Source organism: Rhincodon typus, chromosome 33 (genome assembly GCF_021869965.1).
Source record: "Rhincodon typus isolate 14 chromosome 33, sRhiTyp1.1, whole genome shotgun sequence".
NCBI classification, from domain to species: Eukaryota; Metazoa; Chordata; class Chondrichthyes; order Orectolobiformes; family Rhincodontidae; genus Rhincodon; species Rhincodon typus.
The window spans coordinates 15,012,201-15,032,769 of record NC_063364.1 but is presented as its reverse complement, the minus strand read 5'-3'; the positions used below and the strand labels follow the sequence as shown (position 1 = coordinate 15,032,769).

Here is a 20,569-nt window from a genome sequence, read left to right as displayed (position 1 = left end):
GCATACTAAGGTGGATAAATCCCCTTGGTCTGATCAAGTCCATCCTCAGATGTTTTGGGAGGCTGGGGAAGAAAGTGCAGAAGCTCTTGCAGAGATTTTTGCTTCATCTTCAGCTGCTAGAGAAGTTCCAGAAGACTGGAAGGTGGTTAATCTTTGTTTAAGAAAGGTAGCAAAGACAAGCCAGGGAACTACAGGCCAGTGAGCCTAACATCAGTAGTAGACAAGTTATTGGAGTGACAGGATCACCCAACATTTGGATAGTCAGCATGGATTTGTGCGCAGGAAGTCATGTCTGACAAATCTTTTAGAGTTTTTCCGAAGAGCTAACCAAGAGGATGGATGAGGGTAGGGCAGTGGACGTTGTCTATATGGACTTTAGTAAGCCTTTGACAAGGTCCCACACAACAGGCTAATCATGAAAATTAGGTCTTATGGGATCCAGGGAGAGCTAGCTAATTTGATTCAAAATTGGCTCGATGGTAGGAAGCAGAGAGTGATGGTTGAAGGTTGTTTCTTGAACTAGAGGCCTTTGACTAGTTATGTGCCACAGGGGCAGTGCTGGAACCTTTGTTATTTGTTATTTACATAAATGATCTGGATATGAATGTACAAGGCATGATTAGTAAGTTTGCGGATGATACAAAATTAGGAGGTATCGTTGATAGTGAAGAAGGTTATCAAAAATTACAGAGGACCTTGATCAGATGGGGAAGTAAGCTGAGGATTGGCAAATGCAATTCACTACTGATAAGTGTGAGGTGTTGCATTTTGGAAAGTCAAACCAAGGTAGGATTGAAATAGTAAATGGTAAGGTCCTGAGGAGTGTTGTGGAACAGAGGGGTCTGGGACAAGTACATAGTTCATTGAAAGTGGTGTCACAAGTGACCAGGATGGTGAGGAAGCCATTTAGATTCATCGGTTGAGGCAATGAGTTCAGGAGTTGGTATGTTATGTTACAATTGTATAGGTCATTGGTGGGGCCTCATTTGGAGTATTGTGCACAGTTTTGGTCACCCAGTTATAGGGAAAGACATAGTTAAGACGAGAAAGTGTGCAAAGAAGTTTTACGAGGATGTTGCCAGGACTAGTAGGCCTGAGATATAGGGAAAAATTGGCCAGGATAGGACTTCATTCCTTGTAACATAGGAGAATGAGGAGTGATCTTATTGAGGTTATAACATCATGAGGGGCATAGATAGGATGAATGCAAATAGTCTTTTTCCCAGGATGGGGAATTGAAAACTAGAGGGCATAGGATTAAGGTGAGAGGGGGAAGATTTAAGAAGGACCTGAGGGGCAACTTCAACATGTAGAGAGTGGTGAATATATGTAATGGGCTGCCAAAGAAAGCGGTTGAGGCAGATACAATAGCAACATTTAAAAAACATTTGTATAGGTACATGGATGGGAAGGGTTTAGAGGGATATCCACCAAATGCGGGCAATTGGAACTAGTTGAGTGGGGACCATCGTCAGCATGGACCAGTTTGTGCCAAAGGGCCTGTTTCCATATTGTATGACTCTATAACTAATCAGTAAAACTAGAAGAATGTTGTCATATATTTTGAGAGGAATTGAGATCAAAAATAGGGAATTTATACTTCAGTTACATAGGGCACTCATGAGACCACATATGCAGTAATGTGTACAGTATTTAAGGAAGGATATAAATGCTTCAGAGAAAGCAGTTCAGAGAAGGTTTACTCGACTAATAACCTGGATTGGGCACGTAATCTTAGGATCGACAGGGTAGGCTGTGTGCTGGAATTCAGAAGAGTTATTGTTAACTTGATTAAAATACACAAAATCCTGAAGGGTCTTGTGAGGGCAGATGTGGAGAGGATATTTCCTTATGGGAAAATCTAGAACTAGGGATTTTAAAAATGAGGGATCACCCAATTAAAACAGAGACAAGTTGAATCTTTTTCTCCTAGAGGGCCATGAGTCCTTGGAATTGTCATCATGAAAAAGTAATGGAAACAGAGTTCTTGAATATTTTCAAGCAGAAATAGAGAGATTCTCGTTAAGCAAGGGGTTGAAAGATTATCAGGGCAGGCAGTAACGTGGATTTGAGGTTACAATCAGATCAGCCACAATCTTACTGAATGATAGTGCAGGCTTGAAAGGCTGAATGGCCTGCTCCTCCTCCTGATTCATATGTTTGTTTTTTTGAAGTTAAGCCCCAGCTTGAATCCTCACTTGGCAAATTGAACTCCAGATTTGAGATGAGTGTTAAACAAATCTTTGTCTTTGAGCTGGATTCCATGTGAGACTCTTGGTAACTTCAAATTACACCTCAGAGCAACAAATTTTGGAATAATTGAGCTAGGGAAGAATGTTAATGCCTAAGGAGCCATTAGGTTGTATCTATTATTACTCATAAGCCAGGGAGCATAAGAAATTGGTCCCAATGTGGAGACTGTGTTCTATTCTAGTCTAAAAAATGTGCAAGCTAGGTGAATTAGCCATGGGAAATGCAGGGTTACAGGGTTAGGGTAAGGGGTGGATCTGGGTGGGATGCTCCTCAGAGGGCCAGTGTGGACCTGATGGGCTGAACAGCCTGCGTTCACACCGTAGGGATTCTACGATTCTACATTTTTTTTTAATGATTTCAGGATATTGCAAAGCCTTTTATGGACAATGAGGTCATTTTTCAAGTGTTGGCAACCACTATTGTCATTTAAGAAGTGTGGTTGCCGATTTACAAACAGAAATTTGCCACAAATGGCAATTAATGATCCAATCATTTGTTTAAGGCACTAATTGAGGGATAAGAGGTGACAAAATGGGTGTTATATTGCACTTAGCTAAGAGAAAGTGTTTTATTTTGTGCATTTAAATTTTCCTAGAAAGAAAAGAGTTTGTGTGAAACTTTGTCAAATTCTAATTTACAAGGGAATGGGAATAAGTAAACCCAATTTTAACAGAGCACACCAAATAATGCCCTGAATTAAAACAACAGGAATGTTTATAAAGGTAGTCCACACAAAGTAAACTTTAGAAAACTCAGGGAAGGGAGTGATGGACCATTAGTCAAAGGTCAGGGCTGCCAAATAAAATCGGAATGGGACTTGCAAAAGATGTCAAATATGCTGCACTGGCAATTTGCTAGAGGAAGAAGAACTCTCAATCCCAAAGAGCTGTTGGGATGAGTTTCAGACCATAAATGTGTTAAATGGTTACTCGGAGGCATTTTAACCAATGAGTACAGCAGCACTTAAAAAGGTAAAAGTTACCATGGATCTACTGGACCATAGGGCTCCTGTCTTATGGTGGTTTAACTTGAGAGTCTCTAGGCCTCAGATGAGGGGAAAGGTTGAGAAGGAGAATCCTCCATGGTAACCTCAGCTGGTGCAGGAATTGAACCCATGCATCACTCTGCATTTCAAACCAGCTGTCCAGCAACAATTAATTATGTTTCCAACAGCAACATGACTGTGTAATACAACTCTTTTGTATCAGTACTGAGGAATATATTACTGATAAGTGTAAGTATGCATGAGTGGCTATTGTCTAGTGCCACAATGAAAATTCTTCTGTATCAAAATCGAATTCTCACAAATCTTTATTCTGTTACAAAAGCTGTGCTGTTGAGGCCTTCTGTTCCCCAGCTATTTTGTAATAACTTCACATTCAGTCCCTTGTGCTGTAAATTTTCAGCCAATGGAAACTGTTTTCAATAATCTATTGCTACACTGCAAGAGAAGAAAATTGTTCTTCCAGTGCACTGCTTTCACAATTTTTGCATTATCTGAAGTCATTTTTAACTGTAAGTACAGTTATTTGACATACACATGGATCCAGCCAGAGCTAATATTTTTTTTCTTCAGCATTTGTCCTTGACTCATATTTTTGCCTTAATCATGAGCCAAGTGATTTTTTTTCAGCCTGGTCACAGGTCAGTTAGAGTAATTCATTGAACAATCCGAGTTTCCAAAGAACATTCAAAATCTCCAGCAGAAACAAAAATCAAAACAATTTTGAATGCAATATTAGCTTCTTGGATAATGGACGTAGGAGTTGGAATTGAGCCTTCATTTTAAAGTGTTAGTTTCTTTTCAAAATAATGTTGCACATAATCTCGGGAAAGAAGCTTGCTTCTGCTTTTCAAAATTGAGAGATTGGGCAAATTTGGCCTGGTAGAATTGTCTCACCAGCTCACCAATTCCATTCTGAGTGACAAACTCCACTGGGGTCTCTTGACCCACCACCAACAAAGGACCTTAAGTTGAAAATTCTGGCCAGCAGTCTCTGGGGACCTGGGGTGCCACTGTTGAGGCTTCTGATAGGCTAGTATAATCGTCTCTTAGCTCTTAAACTGATGCATGATTGGTTACATTTTCTCAATGGTAGGGATGGCAACATCGTCAGTACTCAGCTTGCCCAACTACATACTTAGCCTGAAAAAGAGACAATCACACCCTGAGCATATATAAAATATAAATGGCACAGCATCTACACATTATGTTGCAATTCTTTGAGAAAAGTGCTTCCACCTGAGAATGCCTAATTCAACCCTGTGAATCTCTAACAAGTAATCTCTGATTTTATAGGACAGTGAGTATTACAATTCGCTAATGTGGATTCTTGAAAATGATCCAACTGATTTGGATCTTCGATTCGTGGTTGATGAAGAGCTTTTTGGTCAGGTTAGTATGCATTTGTGCACAGCTTACAATTAAATTCACTTGCAGTTAAACTGTTGCATTATATTGGTGATTGTTTTGAGTACAGATATCTGTCTTGTAATGTAAACCACATTCATAATTTGTAGTTAGACCAAAATTGCTATGAGTTCATTTTAAGTACAGTACGGCAACATATATTTAGTTCTATTTGTTATATTATTCTCTTACAGCAATGACCTTTATGGGATCTATTTATATACATATCAAAAAGTGTATGTGTTAACAGGATGTAACAAGGCATAACATATTATTGGTGTACCTTGAGTTGTGTTAATGTTACAAATCTTAGTCTCAAGAAAAGTGCCTTGTTTAGCACCAGAAGTAGTCGGGAAATATCAATAGAACTGTTGAAGGAAACTTTTATATGGTATTAGTATCAGTTTTTGAACTACACAGTTCAAATGTTGTTTTTTTGCACGTAGTATAGTAATGGACTAGCTCAGTTGCATATTCACTATACAGACATTCCAGACCAAAGAGCTCATAAGTGTAATTTTTTGTGTGATAAATGGTACTTTTGTTGCTCACCACTGCAGCAAGATGAATGAAAGAGCTGTCCCATACACAAATCATAATGAAATTGACAACTTTTAGGATGCTAAATAATTGAGGTGACAGTTTATAGTGTTTGGTGCCCTGTGCGGAATGTAGTTTTAATCAATCCCAATATTTGGACAATAATTTGTGATCTGTTAGATGTAGAAATAAAAGGTGGAACTTTAAAGTGCTGAATGGTTTCATTTTCGCAAGTTGAAGAAGACATTTATTTTTCAATATTGTACTGTTTTGCCTATGACATTACATGAATATCAGTCGTAGTACATTTGTGGATTTTTGACATCTTGTAGTTGAATGATAAGGAGTAGCATTTCAAGTCATGATGTAACAACAAATACCTAGCAACAACCGTCATTGGATACTGTTACACCATTAGCTATTTCAAAAACTTCTTAAATGTGATTCTTTGAGGTGATATAGAGTTATGAGATAATGTAGTTTGTTTGCAAACTTTTCCTCGGATGTGTCGAAAAACAAAAGACTAACTTTTCTCATTACATGTGCAATCTAATCTTATCAACCTTCTAAAACTTGGATTATGATCGGTTAAATATGTGCCTGATAAAGTCAGTCAAACTCAGCTTCTCTGTCTGTTCAGTCCAAGTAAAGGTTATTACACTTCTTGATGTTTCAATATTTTTATAAGTGAGAAAGCTAATATTGCAGAATGGAAGCTGGAAATTAACTGCACCGATTGCGTTGGATGTGTCAGATTTTAGGGTTGAAATGTTAGGTGGAACTATGCCCTCTACAGGTGATCTGAAATAAGTAACAACGAGTCTCAGTCAGATTGAAGAATTCCGACTGAGCCAGAGTTTAAATCAGAAAATGCAAATTAGCAAAGTTAATTTAATAAACACAATGTACAGCAAATAAAATAAAAGGAGGAGAAAACAAGGGGAATTAAGAGACAATTAGATTAATTAACTTGTTTGAAATCTCCAAAAATAAATCAAATCTGAAGAAAAAATGAGACTCCACATAAAGTTCATTGTTGGTGATGGTTGTTTGTCAGTACTTAAGACTTATATGAATGGGCAGGGAATATGGACCATGTGCAGGCAGATGAGATTAATTTAGAATGGCATCATGGTTGGCACAGACGTGGTGGGCCAAAGGGCCTGTTCCTGTGCTGTACTGTTCTACAGAAGTCATGTTGTTGATGAAAGATCTTACATGCCATTTCAAAGTGCCATTTTCTAACTTTGTAAAACAATATATGTGAACCCTATGGCAACAACTGCCGTCTAGTACTTCCATAGTTTAAGTGAAATATGTTGGATTTATTTTCTTTTTTTTATCAGACTCAACAACATGAACTAAAACCTGGTGGATCAGAAATATTGGTTACCAACAAAAACAAGAAAGAATACATTCAGTGAGTGGTTTTGAACTTCGGAATCATGTCCTCATTTGTGCTGGTGACAGATATTTTAAACTCAGTTTGAAATATTCATGTGCATTTTTTTTGTTCAATATTTTCCATTCATGAAGATAAAGGATACCCTGCTGGGGAATTTCCCTGCTTTGAAACACCTGATGTCAGTCCTAAGCAATCCCAAAAAAGTCTGCGAAATTGTTACATAGTAAATTGTTGTTTTCCCAGCAGTCAGTTCTTCAACCCAGCCTTAAACTGCCTGCTTCCATGTGCAACTACTGAAAATTGGTCCATTCTCAGCATGAATTATCTTTGAAAGTTATGTGAGTGAGATACCCAGTGAAGCTGGCTTTGTGGTGGTGACTGGTATCAGATTATTACTCCAGACTTCGCAGATATCCTTAACATGGGACTTTGAGATTGCAGAGAAATTGATTTTTGTCAGTTTAGGATGACCCAAGGTTCCATTCCCAAGGATGAGAGGAAAATATTTAACATTGCTTGCACACAGTTTGTAAGTGCTCCTCTCACTAAAATATTGTGTTCTGAATTTAGAAACGAGTAATGTGAGGTTCAGCAAAGTGATATGTCACTGCTATTTTGTTTTTATTCTATTTTAGCCTTGTGATGCAGTGGAGGTTTGTCAATCGCATCCAGGAACAAATGAATTCTTTTAAGGAGGTAACAAGAATTGTTTTTTTTTTTACTTGATCTAACTCCATAGATTAAAATCAGCCAATACATAATCTAAGATGTTGTGTAATGAATTTAACTTCGGTGCTGAGTTTCCTTTTAAGACTCGAATCATTTCAATATGACAAAGATAAATGGAAAGGAAAGGTGAAGTGATTCCATTGACCCAAGACTAACATCCCAATTTAGTTTTCGATTCAAGATGATCCTTGTGTTAAATTATGTGGGCCTGTGGAATTATTTTTCCCCACGTCATCCTAATAGTCCATATTTTTGTAGGTAAAACAAGTGGTGCCAGCCATTCATTGTACTTTCACTTATCCACTTGACTTTCCATAAGGGTTTGCACTAGAACTTACAGAAACTAGAAATAGACATTGGCACAATGTTCTCCACATGGTGTCCAAGACCTGTCTGAATGGGCAGGAACCAATGTCTCTCCTTAGCCAATCAATTTGAAGTATCTGAATGAGACACATAGAATCTGAAGTAGAAAGTGTACATTATACTATATAACCCAAAGTCAAAGTACGTACAGAAAGTGAAATTAACGGGGGAGAAAAGTGGTATTTAGAGAAATGAAGGAGAAATTGGCAGGTATGATGTTGTGGGTATTGCATGGCTGCAAGGGGATCAGGGCCAGGAAGTAAATATCCAAGGATAAGCGTCCAAAGGATAGGCAGATGGGCAGAGGTATGGGGTTGCCCTGTTAGTAACAAATAAAATTAAATCAATAGCAAGAAACAATATTGGGTCGGAAGGCATATAATCTGTATGGGTAGCGTTGAGGAACTGCAAAGGAGAAAAGACCTTGATGGGAGTTATGCACAGGCCCCATAGCAGTAGTCAGGATGTGGATCAGAAAATAAATCAGGAGATAGGAAAGGCATGTATAGAAAGGCACTATTAAAATAATCATTAGGGTCTTCAATATGCAGGTGGACTGGAAAAATCAGGTTGGTGGCAGATCCAAGAAAAGAAATTCATGGAATGTCTACAAAATGGTTTGTTTTGGAGCAGCTTGTGGTATGGACCATTAGGGAACAGGCAGTTCTGGGATTTAGTGTTGCGTAATGAGGCAGACTTCATTAGGCAACTGAAGGTAAAGGAAACCCTAGGGGGCAGTGACCACAGTATGGTAGAATTTACCCTGCAGTTTGAGAGGGAGAAGCTTGAATCAGATGTAAAGGTAACAACAAAGACGTGAGGGAGGAGCTATCTAGAGTCTAATGGAAGGGGAGCCTAGCAGTGAAGACAGTGGAGCAGCAATGGCAGGAGTTTCTGAGGGTAATTTGGGAGGCACAGCAGAAATTCATACCAAGGAAGAGAAACATACTAATGGGAGGATGAGGCAACCATGGCTGTTGAGGGAAGTCAGGGTCAGCATAAAAGCCGCGGAGAAAACGTACAATGTGGTGGAGAGTGGCAGGAAGCCAGAGGATTAGGAATCCTTTACAAAGCAGCAGAGGATAACTATGAAAAAGCAATAAATGGGGAGAAGATGAAGCATGAGGGTAAGCTAGGTAATAATATAAAAGAAGATTGAAAGTTTTTTTCTAGATATACAATAGGTAAGAGAAAGGCAAGAGTAGACATTGGACCACTGGAAATGAGGCTGGAGAAGTAGTAATGGGGAACGAAGAAATGACAAAGGAACTGAATAGATACTTTGCATCAGTTTCGTAGTGGAAGACACCAGCAGCATTCTAGAACTTCAAGAGAATTGGGGCAGAGGTGAGTGCAGTGGTCATCACTAAGGACGATGATGCTGGGGAAGCTGAAAGGTCTGAAGGTGGATAAATCACGCAGACTGGATGGACTACACCCCAGGGGTTCCGAAGGAGATAGCTGACGAGATTGTGGAGGCATTGGCAGTGTTATTTCAGAAATCACTGAAGTCAGGGAAAGCCCCAGAAGAGTGGACAATGGCTCATGTAATACCACTTTAAGAAAGGAAGGAGACAGTAGGCAGGAGATTATAGACCAGCTTGACCTACACCACTGGTAGGTTTTTAGAGTGTATTATTGAGGATGAGATTGCAGAATATTTGGAAGTGCATTGTAAAATAGGGCTGATTCAGCGTGGCTTCATCAAGGGGAGGTCATGCCTGACAAATCTGTTAGAATTCTTTAAGGAGTTAACGAGCAAGGTAGATAAAGGAGAGCCAATGGACATGATCTGTCTGGATTTCCAGAAGGCGTTTGACAAGGTGCTGCACAGGACGCTGCTAAACAAGTTACAATCCCCTGGTGTTAGAAGCAAGGTACTGGCATAAATAGAGGATTGGCTGACTGTCAGAAGGGAGAGAGTAGGGATAAAGGGGTCTTTTGCAGGAATGCAGCTGGAGAATAATGGAGTTCGGCAGGGGTCCATATTGGGACCACAACTATTCACATTAAAAATCAATGATCTGGACAAAGGAACTGAGGGCATTGTAGCTGAATTTGCAGATGACACAAAGATAGATGGAGGGACATGTAGTGTTGAGGAGGCAGGGAGGCTACAGAAGGACTTGAACATTCTAGGAGAGTGGACAAAAAAGTATCAGGTGGAATACAGTATGGGAAAGTGTGAGGTTATGTACTTTGGTAGGAAGAATATAAGCATAGACCATTTTCTAAACGGGGAAAGGCTTTGGAAATCTGAAGCACAAGGGGACGTGGGAGTCATAGTTCAGCTCTCTCGTAAGGTTAACATGCAGGTTCAATTGGCTATTAGGAAGGTAAATGCAACGTTAGCATTCATTTTGAGAGGCATAGAATACAGGAGCTGGATGTACTGTTGAGGCTGTGTAAGACTCTGGTCAGACTGTATTTGAAATATTGTGAGCAGTTTTGGACCCTGTATCTAAGGAAGGATGTGCTGGCCTTGGAGGAAGCCTTGTAGTTTCCTTGTCTTTAAGGGGGAAAATTGTATTTTTTTTCTGGTGGGTATCCCTTAGTTAAGCATTTCAACTTTGTCTTTTTCATGTATTTTAATGAGCTGTTTTTTAATGAAGTACAACTGCAGTGGATGTTTTGTAGGAGCAGAGCAAGTTGAACAGCAGCTTCTGATTTTTCCGATTTAATTGTGTATGTACGGTCTAATCATCGCTGACTTAATAGCTTAACAATGGTCATGCTATAGGAAGGGTGTTGTGAAACTTGAAAGAGTTCAGCAAAGATTTACAAGGATGTGGTCAGAGTTGGAGGGTTTGAGCTACAGGGAGAGGCTGAATAGAATGGGGCTATTTTCCCTGGAGTGTCAGAGGCTGAGGGATGATGTTGTATATGTTAATAAAATCATGAGGGGCATGGATAGGGTGAATAGACCATGGATCTTTTCCCCGGGGTAGGGGAGTCCAAAACCACAGGGCATAGGTTTAAGGTGAGCTGGAAAAGATTTAATAGGGACCTAAGGGGCAACTTTTTACACAGAACGTGGTGCCTGTATGGAATGAGCTGCCAGAGGAAGTGGTGGAGGCTGGTACAATTACAATATTTAAAAGGCAACTGGATGGGTATATGAATAGGAAGGGTTTAGAGAGATAAAGGCCAAATGCTGGCAAATGGGGGACTAGATTAATTTAGGATATCTGGTAAGTATGGATGAGTTAGATTAAAGAGTCTGTTTCACGTAGTACAGCTCTATGACCTTATGATGACATCCATCATTCTTCCTTAAAAAAAATCTGGCCAATGTATTGATCTCTACACTACGTTCTTTTCTTGGACAATGCCTCATTGACAGACCTATTGATATAAAACAATTTGGACACCGTTATCAAAAGAACAACGAAATATACGACACAGGAACAGGCCCTTCAGCTCACCAAGATTGCATTTTCTAAACTAACGACCTTTTGCCTGTACACAGTCCATATCTCTGTTTCCTGCCTAGTCATGTATATGTCAAGATGGTTCTTAAACACTGCTATTGTATCCGCCTCCACCACCACCTCTGGAAGCACATTCTAGGCACTTACCATTCTCTATGTAAAAAATAAAACTTGCCTCTCGCGTCTCCTTTAAATTTACCCCCATTTATCTTAAACCTATGTCTGCTAGTAATTAGCATTTCTACCCTGGGAAAAGAACTAACCATTCTATCCACATCTCCTGTAATTTAGTATTGCTAACAGATTACCTTTCATCCTTCAATGTTCAAGTGAAAAAAGTATTTTTTTTTAAAATACTTATCCCCATTTTATATTTTTGTATTGTCAAAGTATTAATTGAGAAAAGCTGTCCACTGAATGAAATAAATGCTTTTTAATTTTGTGCCTGACTGATGTTTTGAAATCAGCATCAAGTCACCGCAGAAAGTGCACGTATCCGTGCATTAACTTAGTTTTCTTTGACTTTTCATTGTTTTGTGTTCATTAAAATAATTACTTTGTGCTTCTGGGGCCTGATGCAGGTTTTATGACCTCTTGAGGTCTAAGGCACATGAACTTCATTAGAAAGTTAGGTCAACAAAACTTGTTGGCTGTTGCTGCAGTGAGCATCACTGATACCACTTACATCATGCATTGTTTCTGTTTTCAGGGTTTTTTTGAACTGATCCCACAAGATCTCATAAAAATATTCGATGAGAATGAATTGGAGGTAACTTTTTTTTATTTTAATTGCAATATATTTTGAATATCTTTGCTTTTTTTGTCTTTTCATGATATTTGTACATTGGTTTCCAGCTATTAATGTGTGGACTGGGGGATGTAGATGTGAACGACTGGAGGGAGAACACAAAGTACAAAAATGGATACAATGCAAACCATCCTGTCATTCAATGGTTTTGGAAGGTAATGCAAGACTGGAAAGTCTAACAAGATACATTTGGTTGTTGCTGTTTAAGCAGGATTTACAGGTTGTCACTGCAGTGTGACAGTTGAAACATTGGGTTCCCATTTTCCTTGCATTTGAGTTTTGTGACATAAATGTGCTGATTTTATTGCAAGGGACTTTTTTTAATCTAAGAAAATTCTTATTAGTAACAGACATATTTAAAAAATCCCCCTTGAACTGTCTGGACAAAGTTAAGGAAGAAGCTATATCTGCTGGCCTTCCTTTCTAAAGGTTTAGAAACTCTTATAGGGAATAAAGGGGTGGGAGTGGGGACATAAATGAGTAGAGACCAAGAAAAGGAGCATTTAGTTTTATAATTTTTTTCTGTGCACATTGGAACAAAAGTGTGAGTATGTTTACGTTATTCTTGATCCCAATGGATGTTATTGTCAGACATGCCTGATCCCAGTCAGAAACCTGGCTTGGTAGATCATAATTGTATTTGTTTTGACGTTAACAAAATGGTATCTTGTTAAAACATAAGCACGCAATGCTGCAGATTTTGCTTTAAGACCAAAATGGAAGTTTATTACAGAAGGAGTGAAGATAAAATAGAACAATCCAAGCTAGCTATTCATAATATAAATTCAATCCCAAAACATTCCTATAAAAATTCAAAACAAACAAAATAGCTTTTGTATACTACCCAAAACACCACTCCTGGTACACTTCTCATACACCAATTGTTAGTATTCACACCAGAGTCTCTCTAATTCCTCAGTAGGTTTAAGACACTTGTGCATTCAGCATTTAAACTGAAACTGCAAATGGTTTCTTCATAGAGCTGATAGACTTGAGTGACCACTTATCTTAAGTGACTACTTTGGGGTTTTTATCCCAACACTTCTCGTCTAGGACTAATACTAACTTTTTACTCCAAGTACTCTAATTCACTATCTCTATCTTTGCCTTCTCAGGAGCACTGGTGTATACAGGCATCCTGTTCCAAAGTCTTCTCAGGACTAACATTACCACAAATTAAATGTTAACCTAAAACACTCTCTTTTTTTCTCTCTCTCTCTCTGTCTCTCTGTCTCTCTCTCTCTCTCTCTCTCTCTATGGTGTTTCATTTAAGCTTAAAAGTAATTTCCAAAGCTCCCTAAGAAACCTTTGAGGTGCCATTATTTACCATGCTGGGTCACAAGCAACCTATAATCAACAAAGGCCTGTTAGTGTACAAACCCATTCGCCCCACAACCAGGCTTGAAAAATTGTTCTTAAAAATAATTGCCATTATTACAGAAATACTTGAAATTATTAACTTCTGATACAGAAAAACGCATAAGTTGCCAACTCAAAACCAGAAATTTAACCTTACAGTAACTAACATACAAAATTGTACATAAATCCCATATTTTACATCACACAATCCAGTCAAAATCTCACAGAAGAAATGCCCAATTGCAAAAAAGAAAAGTAAAATTGTTTGTTCTTATTTATAGACAGTGCTGTTAATGGATTCAGAAAAGCGTATTCGATTCCTGCAGTTTGTGACTGGTACCTCACGGGTACCTATGAATGGATTTGCTGAACTGTACGGTAAGCAGAGTTAGGAACATATTAAAGTTCATATTCTTTTAAATGGTGAAATCATTTCTCTGCTTCTCCAAAATTTGGATGATTTTCTTTGGAAATTAAATTATGCATCCTTGAATATAGTCAAAAGGTTCCTGTTGTCAAAAGGTATTAAACAGTGTGAAGGTAAAAGTGTGTATTTGGAGTTTGGTCATGGATCAGCATGATCGGATTGAATGCTGGAACTGGCTAAAGGAACTATAGGCCTACTTCTATGAAAATCAAATAATTGTTCTTTTTTCTTAAGTCGTATTCTTATATTTGTTTCTCTTAGGATCAAATGGACCACAGTTATTTACTATTGAACAGTGGGGAACTCCAGAGAAATTACCAAGAGCACACACGTGGTAACTTTGATCTTTTGACTGTTTTGACAACTTCGGGGGAAAAGAATGATTAGATCAAGTGCCCAAAGACTGGAGGATGACTAATATTGTGCCATTATTTAAGAAAGGCTGCAGGGAAATGCCTGGGTACTATAGACTGGTGAGCCTAACGTCCATGGTGGGTAAGTTGTTAGAGAGGATTCTGAGAGACAGGATCTCCAGACATTTGGAGAGGCTAGGACTCATTTGGGAAAGTCAGCATGGGTTTGTTTGTGGGAAATCATGTCTCATGAATTTGATTGAGTTTTTTGAAGGGGTGATCAAGAAAGTATATGACAGCAGTGCGGTAGAAGTTGTTTACATGGACTTCAGCAAGGCCTTTGACAAGGTGCCACATGGTAGGTCGTTGAGTAAGGTTAATTCTCACCATATCCAGGGAGAGCTAACTAATTGGATACAAAATTTAGCTTAACGGTGGAATACAGGGTGTGGCATAGAGGGTTGTTTTTCAGACTGGAGGCCTGTGACCAGCAATGTGCCACAAGGATGGGTGCTGGGTCCACTGTTATTCATCATTTATATAAATGATTTGGATCAGAATTTAGGAGGCATGGTTAGTAAATTTATGGATGACACGAAGATTGGTGGTATAGTGGACAGTGACGAAGGTTATCTGGGAATATGGCGAGATCTTGATCAACTGGGCCAGTGGGCTGTGGATTGGCAGATGGAGATTAATTTAGATAAATGAAAAGTGTTGCACTTTGGTAAGGCAAACCAGGGCAGGGCTTACATAGTCAATGCTAGGGCCCTGGAGAGTGTTACAGAACAGAGAGATCTCGGGGTATAGGTTAATAGCTCCTTGAAAATGGAGTCACAGGTATACAGGGCAGTGAAGAAGGTTTTCATCATGCCAGCTTTCATCAGTCAGCACATTAAATATAGGAATTGGGATGTTTTATTGCAGCTGGACATGATGTTGGTGAGGCCAACCAGAAACAGTGCAGAAAAGATTTACTAGGATGCTACCTGGACCGAAAGGTTTGAGCTTAAGGAGAGGTTGGATAGACTGACTCTTTTTCCCTGCAGTGTAGGAGACTGAGGGATGACATTAGAGGTCTATAAAATGATGAGAGGCATAGATAAGGTAGCTAGCTGACCCCATGGTAGGGGAGTCTAAAACTAAAGGGCATGGGTTTAAGGTGAGAGGAGAGAGATAAAAAATAGTCCAGAGGGGCAGTTTTTTTCACACAGAGGATGGTGAGTGCGTGGAACAGGCTGCCAGAGGCAGTGGTGGAGGCAAGTACAATTTTATCATTTTAAGAATCATTCAGACAGGTACACAGATGGAATGGGTATGAAGGGATATGGACCAAACACAGGCAAATGGGACTCATTTAAATTGTGAAAAGTGGGTGGCATGGGCAAGTTGGGCCAAAGGGCCTGTTTCCATGCTGTAGACCTCTATGACTCTATGTTGCTGACTCTGGAATGTAAATGTCCATATTAATTACATAGAAATAAGAGCTTCAATTTTGTTAGCACAATATATAAAGAAAGTCGTTAACTCTTCTTTCAGTTTCAATCGTCTTGATCTGCCACCTTATGAGTCATTTGAAGAGTTGCGGGAGAAGCTTAACCTGGCAGTCGAGAACACTGAAGGTTTTGATGGAGTCGATTGAGTGACCAAAGCTGGCTGATATAGTGTAATCACATCATCCAGCAAGTGTGCAGAAATGTGAAGCAAAGTATCCAGAAATGGAGTTTTGAGATGAAGTCTTGCATGTCGGGAAATGTCTCCTTTATTAAGCTAATGAAGCACTAACAGACTAAGTATGCAGCTACGCTACCATCAATTCCCTGAGCTCTCATTTTTAGAGCTGCAATGAGAAGCATTTTTCTTACAGACTGGTTGAATATGGCTAATTTGCCTGGATGTGCTTGTCATACCAACTAAAAATATGGTTTAAATGCAGGCAATGAATCAAAAATCCCATTTAATTCAGTGACCTCACAATGCAGGCTTCTGATGTTTAATATTGTTCAGTATCTATTCTGTACAGCATCAATTATCACATGTCCTTAATTAGGAATGTGCATGTAAGATTCAACAATCTAGCTCCCTTGTCACTGTCACTCAGTTGAGAGTTGTGCATTTTTCCCAGTCTGTGTGCCAAGTCAGGCTGGTTTGCTGTATTGAATCACTGCAGTTTTATCACTTTAGTGTCATTCTTATTTTGGTAACCTCCTGGGTAAACTAATATGTAGCATAATGTCAAGTTTAACCATTGGTGATTTCATACATGGGTTAAAATTGATAACTCATACAGCTCTAATAAACTACTGAAAATTTTATTCTGTAAAATAACTTGGAAGATTACTCAAATGTAAATTTAGAAGAGGGTAAACCCTAATGCATGGAAGTCAGACTGGATAGATGAAGCTCTAGTGCCAAACTTCTGCTTTAAAATGTAATTTTATCACAAGCTACAAGATTCGCATTGAACTGTGTGTGTTATCTGTGAAACTTTTTTCTCATTGCTGTAATGGCATTTCTCAAAATGTGATTATGAATAATATGACTTTAATTATTAATGTTTTCAGAAACCATTTTGTATTTTTTACTTGACTATTAAGATTCCAAAAGCTGTACTTAATACTACACAGATTTTGGCTTTAGAATTTATGCTTGAAAGCTGACACAATTACAATGGTTTGTTTAAATTGATACAAAGAGAATGAAAGGAGGCTGCTGAAGATTTGCTGGGTGTGCTTTGTCAACATTGAGGAAGACGGCATTATAACAAACCCTATTTTTGAAAAAAAATTTCCATTTTGACTACATTATAAAATAATGTTTCATTTTAAAGACTGTAAAGAAATCAGAAAAGCTAACTTGTTCTATGTTCTGAGATGTAGTACTTTTAATAGTGAAAGGTGGAATCTGTAAGTTAGATTTTTTTTGAAAAAGACAACCTACATCCGTAGTAAAACAGTGAATTATGCTTGCTACTTTTTTTGAAAATCCAAGACAAAAAATAAGTTTTATAAAGTGGCAGCAGTTATTGTACCTTATCTGTGAAAATACAATAAGTTTACACTTTAGGAAAAAAAAAGGTATTGGTTTACAGTCGGTTGAATCCAATGGCTAAACTTGAATTTTCTTAAGTGTCCATATCAAGGTGATTATATGGAGGAATATTCACGCAGTCAAATTGGAATTTTTGAATAATAGTGGTTTTAGCAAAGGTATTACATTAAAAGGTGTTAATCCTGTTTAGTTGCTGCCAGTCCAGGATGCCAAGAATGGAATTGAATATTGTTACAATTGGTCTTAATTACTTTTTTTCTGAGATTGATAAAATTGCCCCTCTTTAAAAGTAGCTTGCAATATATGTCAATTATTGGAGAATGTGTGTAAATATTACAAAGTATAGTGATTCCAAATTGTACATATTCTTTAAATTATATTTGCGTTCTGCACAATATACATTGACTTCAGATTTGTAAATACCTTATGAAAATAATCCACTAACTTTTATTATTGCAATATTATAAAAATATGATGCATGCAATGTTATCTTTTGTCTTTAAGGTTATAATTTAGAATAGAATTTGAAACAAGAAAAACAGACTGGGTGGAAACAATTTTGTAAATACATATAGTGCACTTACAATTAAATTAATGAAATTCATCTGAAAGAGGGATTTTGTGAGAAACACTGGGAAGTTGGTGGATGAAGCCTATTTATAATAAAATAGCCTTTTTAGTGCAAGTTGTGGTTTGGTTAATATAGAAACGATCTTTGAAGTTAATGTTTTGGAAAGTGTCATGTATATTGGTGCAAGATCAACATGTTTAAATTTTCTGTCTCTGCATTAATTGATTTTTGAGCATTTGAAGTTATTGCACCTCTGACACAGCCTTATATCATAACTGTTAACTTCATGTTAATACAGTCTGATTTAAAAAAAACTCACTGTGCATCTCCACCAAAAAGAAATCCCAGTGTGAACACAGTGGCTAGGTGATCTGCAGTCAGGTTTCTGCCATTGCCCTTTATAAACTTTCCATTAAAATGTGAGATAACAACTCTGCTCATTACATAATTAACTATTGCACAGTCACCAAGTTCAGTCATCAGCAAGACAGCTAAAGCATAATTTGGTAAAGACAAAATGAGACCTACTGAACTGGGATGATATCTGTCACTTACACAAAAACAAAGCCTCCCCGATATCCAACAGCTAAAGCGCTGCAAGACCTGAAAGCAGCGAAAATAGCTATGCAACAGACGGAGATGCTGTGCAAACAAACACTGGATCAACTTAAGTCAAAAATCCAAACTAGCTGTAATAATGGAGGTCTATGAGCCACATATGAAAGGATCTAGAGGGCATTTTGCCCTGCCAACACTCATGTTGCTCCTCTGAAGTCGGCAGTTGAAGAACAGTACTCGCAGAAATAAACAGTTTTTTAAAAATTCATTCATGGGACGAGGTTGTCTCTGGCTATGGCACATTAATTGTGCATCACTAATTGCCTGGGGACAGTTAAAAGTCAGCCACATTGCTGTGGGTCTGGAGTCACATGTAGGCCAGACCTAGCTAAGGACAGTAGATTTCCTTCCCTAAAGGACATTAGTGAACGAGATGGGCTTTTCTGACATTCAACAAAAGATTCGTGGTCATTATTAGACTTTTAATACACATTTTCTTTTTTTTTTTGAAATCAGATTCCACCATCTGCCATGATGGGATTAAAACCCGGGTCCCCAGACCCCCAAACCTGGGTCTCTAGATTACCAGTGCAGCAATAATACCACTAGGTCATTGCCTCCCTGACAATTGTCCCACTGGGCCAAACATTGCTGTGATTGAGATTACTATGCTGTAATTCCCCACTCAGCAATCAGATAGATTGCAATAGGAAAATTACTTGGGATTGATTTTTTAAAAAGTTAAATGCACCATGTATCTTTTAACTTTTTTAAAAACTTTAAACAGTCCAATAGTCTGTATTAAGACAACGTAGTTAGTTTAAATCCACAGTATTCAAGGGAAATGCTGCCATGGTTTAAATATGTGACTCAAATGTTTCCTTGCAGTCCTTTGCAGTGCTCCTACCGAAAAGATATATTTTGAAGTGGACTTTACCAGCTTCAAAATCTCCCCACCCCGTCCTCATCTCTTGACCAACCTTCCCTCTCATCCCTGCCTCCTTGACCTGTCCGTCTTCTCTCCCACCTATCTGCTCTTCCCACCTCACCGACCAATCCCCACCACTGCCTACCTGCACTCACCTATCGCCATCCGACCTACCTTCCCCAGCCCGAACCCCCCCTCTATTTATTTAGAGCCCCCTTCCCCTCCCCCATTTCTGAAGAAGGGTCCTGACTCGAAACATCAGCTTTCCTGATCCTCTGATGCTGCCTGGCCTGCTGTGTTCCTCCAGTTCCACACTGTTATATTTTGAAGTGTGTTGTTGTCTTGTGGATAAATTTTCCTCAAATAACATGTTTAGGTTTTTAAAGATCACACTTTCTTCATTTTTAATTTTTCATCACTTAAGTTCTTCCGAAAGTTTTAATGCAGAGGTTTTACCAGTGAGATTTTGTGCAGCTCATTATCCAGATCTCTCTCCTTCTCTATGTGCTGCACTTCAGTATAGTGACTTCCACACGCAATACCCTAGATTCATAGCAGAGTGTACTGCTGTATGACTGCTCGGAAATACTGCTCCTTCCTGTATCCCCTGCAATGACCATCTTGTGCTCTGCAGTTTTGCTATGGTAATTTCTACAGTGTTTTCCTTAAGGAAGTTGAATTGTAAAGCTGCAGAGCCATGCCAGGCAGCACCATATGATCTGAGATGTACTCCAGTAAGAATTTATTATACTTTGCCATCCCCGCAGTCCTTAGAATTTGAGAATGACTTCTTAGCACTGCAACACATGAAAGTGAATTTGTTGAGCAGAAATTATCAAGATGTATCATTTCAGTGGAGGTTTCCTTTGAACCATTATGTGAAAATTGTCAGGATTAGTACCTATTCTTTTGTAATTGTATCTAGAGTACATTTTTAAATAAACAAAACTTGCGATGTAAATTGTCTTGACTGATTACTTGTAGGTCATTTTAGTACATATGTTAAGCCTTTAAGTAAATTTTGCAATTGACAGATTTAACAATTTCTATTCAGAGCAGCCTGGCTAATTTTTCAATTTGTACGGAAAAACAGGTTTACAACTGATTAATGTCCTGAAGGTTGGAATCTAGTAGCCAGGGTGTTAAAGAATGAACTTGTATTTAGATAACCCTACAGTATCTTGTCCTAATGACATCTCAAATATCTTTGCAGCAAACTAATAACTTTTGTTATATGTAGTTGCTCTTGTTACACAGGCATGTAAGATCCCTTTAACCATCTCAGGTGTCACTGAATAATCTCTTTGACACAGTGCTGCTAGTCATTCTAGGAGCAGTTTCAGCATTGTATGTTTAAGATGAACCTATACTGCACAATAA

The 20,569-nt window shown here is 38.4% G+C and overlaps 1 protein-coding gene across 1 annotated transcript in view; it reads left to right on the top strand.

The window, feature by feature from the left end:
- The window catches only part of nedd4a (NEDD4 E3 ubiquitin protein ligase a), a 113,181-nt gene extending 93,037 nt beyond the window's left edge, over positions 1 to 20,144 (top strand). The window contains exons 20-27 of the mRNA XM_048615917.1: positions 4,553 to 4,648; positions 6,550 to 6,623; positions 7,244 to 7,304; positions 11,844 to 11,903; positions 11,990 to 12,097; positions 13,583 to 13,679; positions 13,990 to 14,062; positions 15,621 to 20,144. Of these exons, the coding sequence (XP_048471874.1) occupies positions 4,553 to 4,648; positions 6,550 to 6,623; positions 7,244 to 7,304; positions 11,844 to 11,903; positions 11,990 to 12,097; positions 13,583 to 13,679; positions 13,990 to 14,062; positions 15,621 to 15,723 (672 nt within the window). The 3' untranslated portion in view covers positions 15,724 to 20,144. The remainder of the gene's footprint in view (positions 1 to 4,552; positions 4,649 to 6,549; positions 6,624 to 7,243; positions 7,305 to 11,843; positions 11,904 to 11,989; positions 12,098 to 13,582; positions 13,680 to 13,989; positions 14,063 to 15,620) is intronic.
- The last annotated feature ends 425 nt before the right edge of the window (positions 20,145 to 20,569 follow it).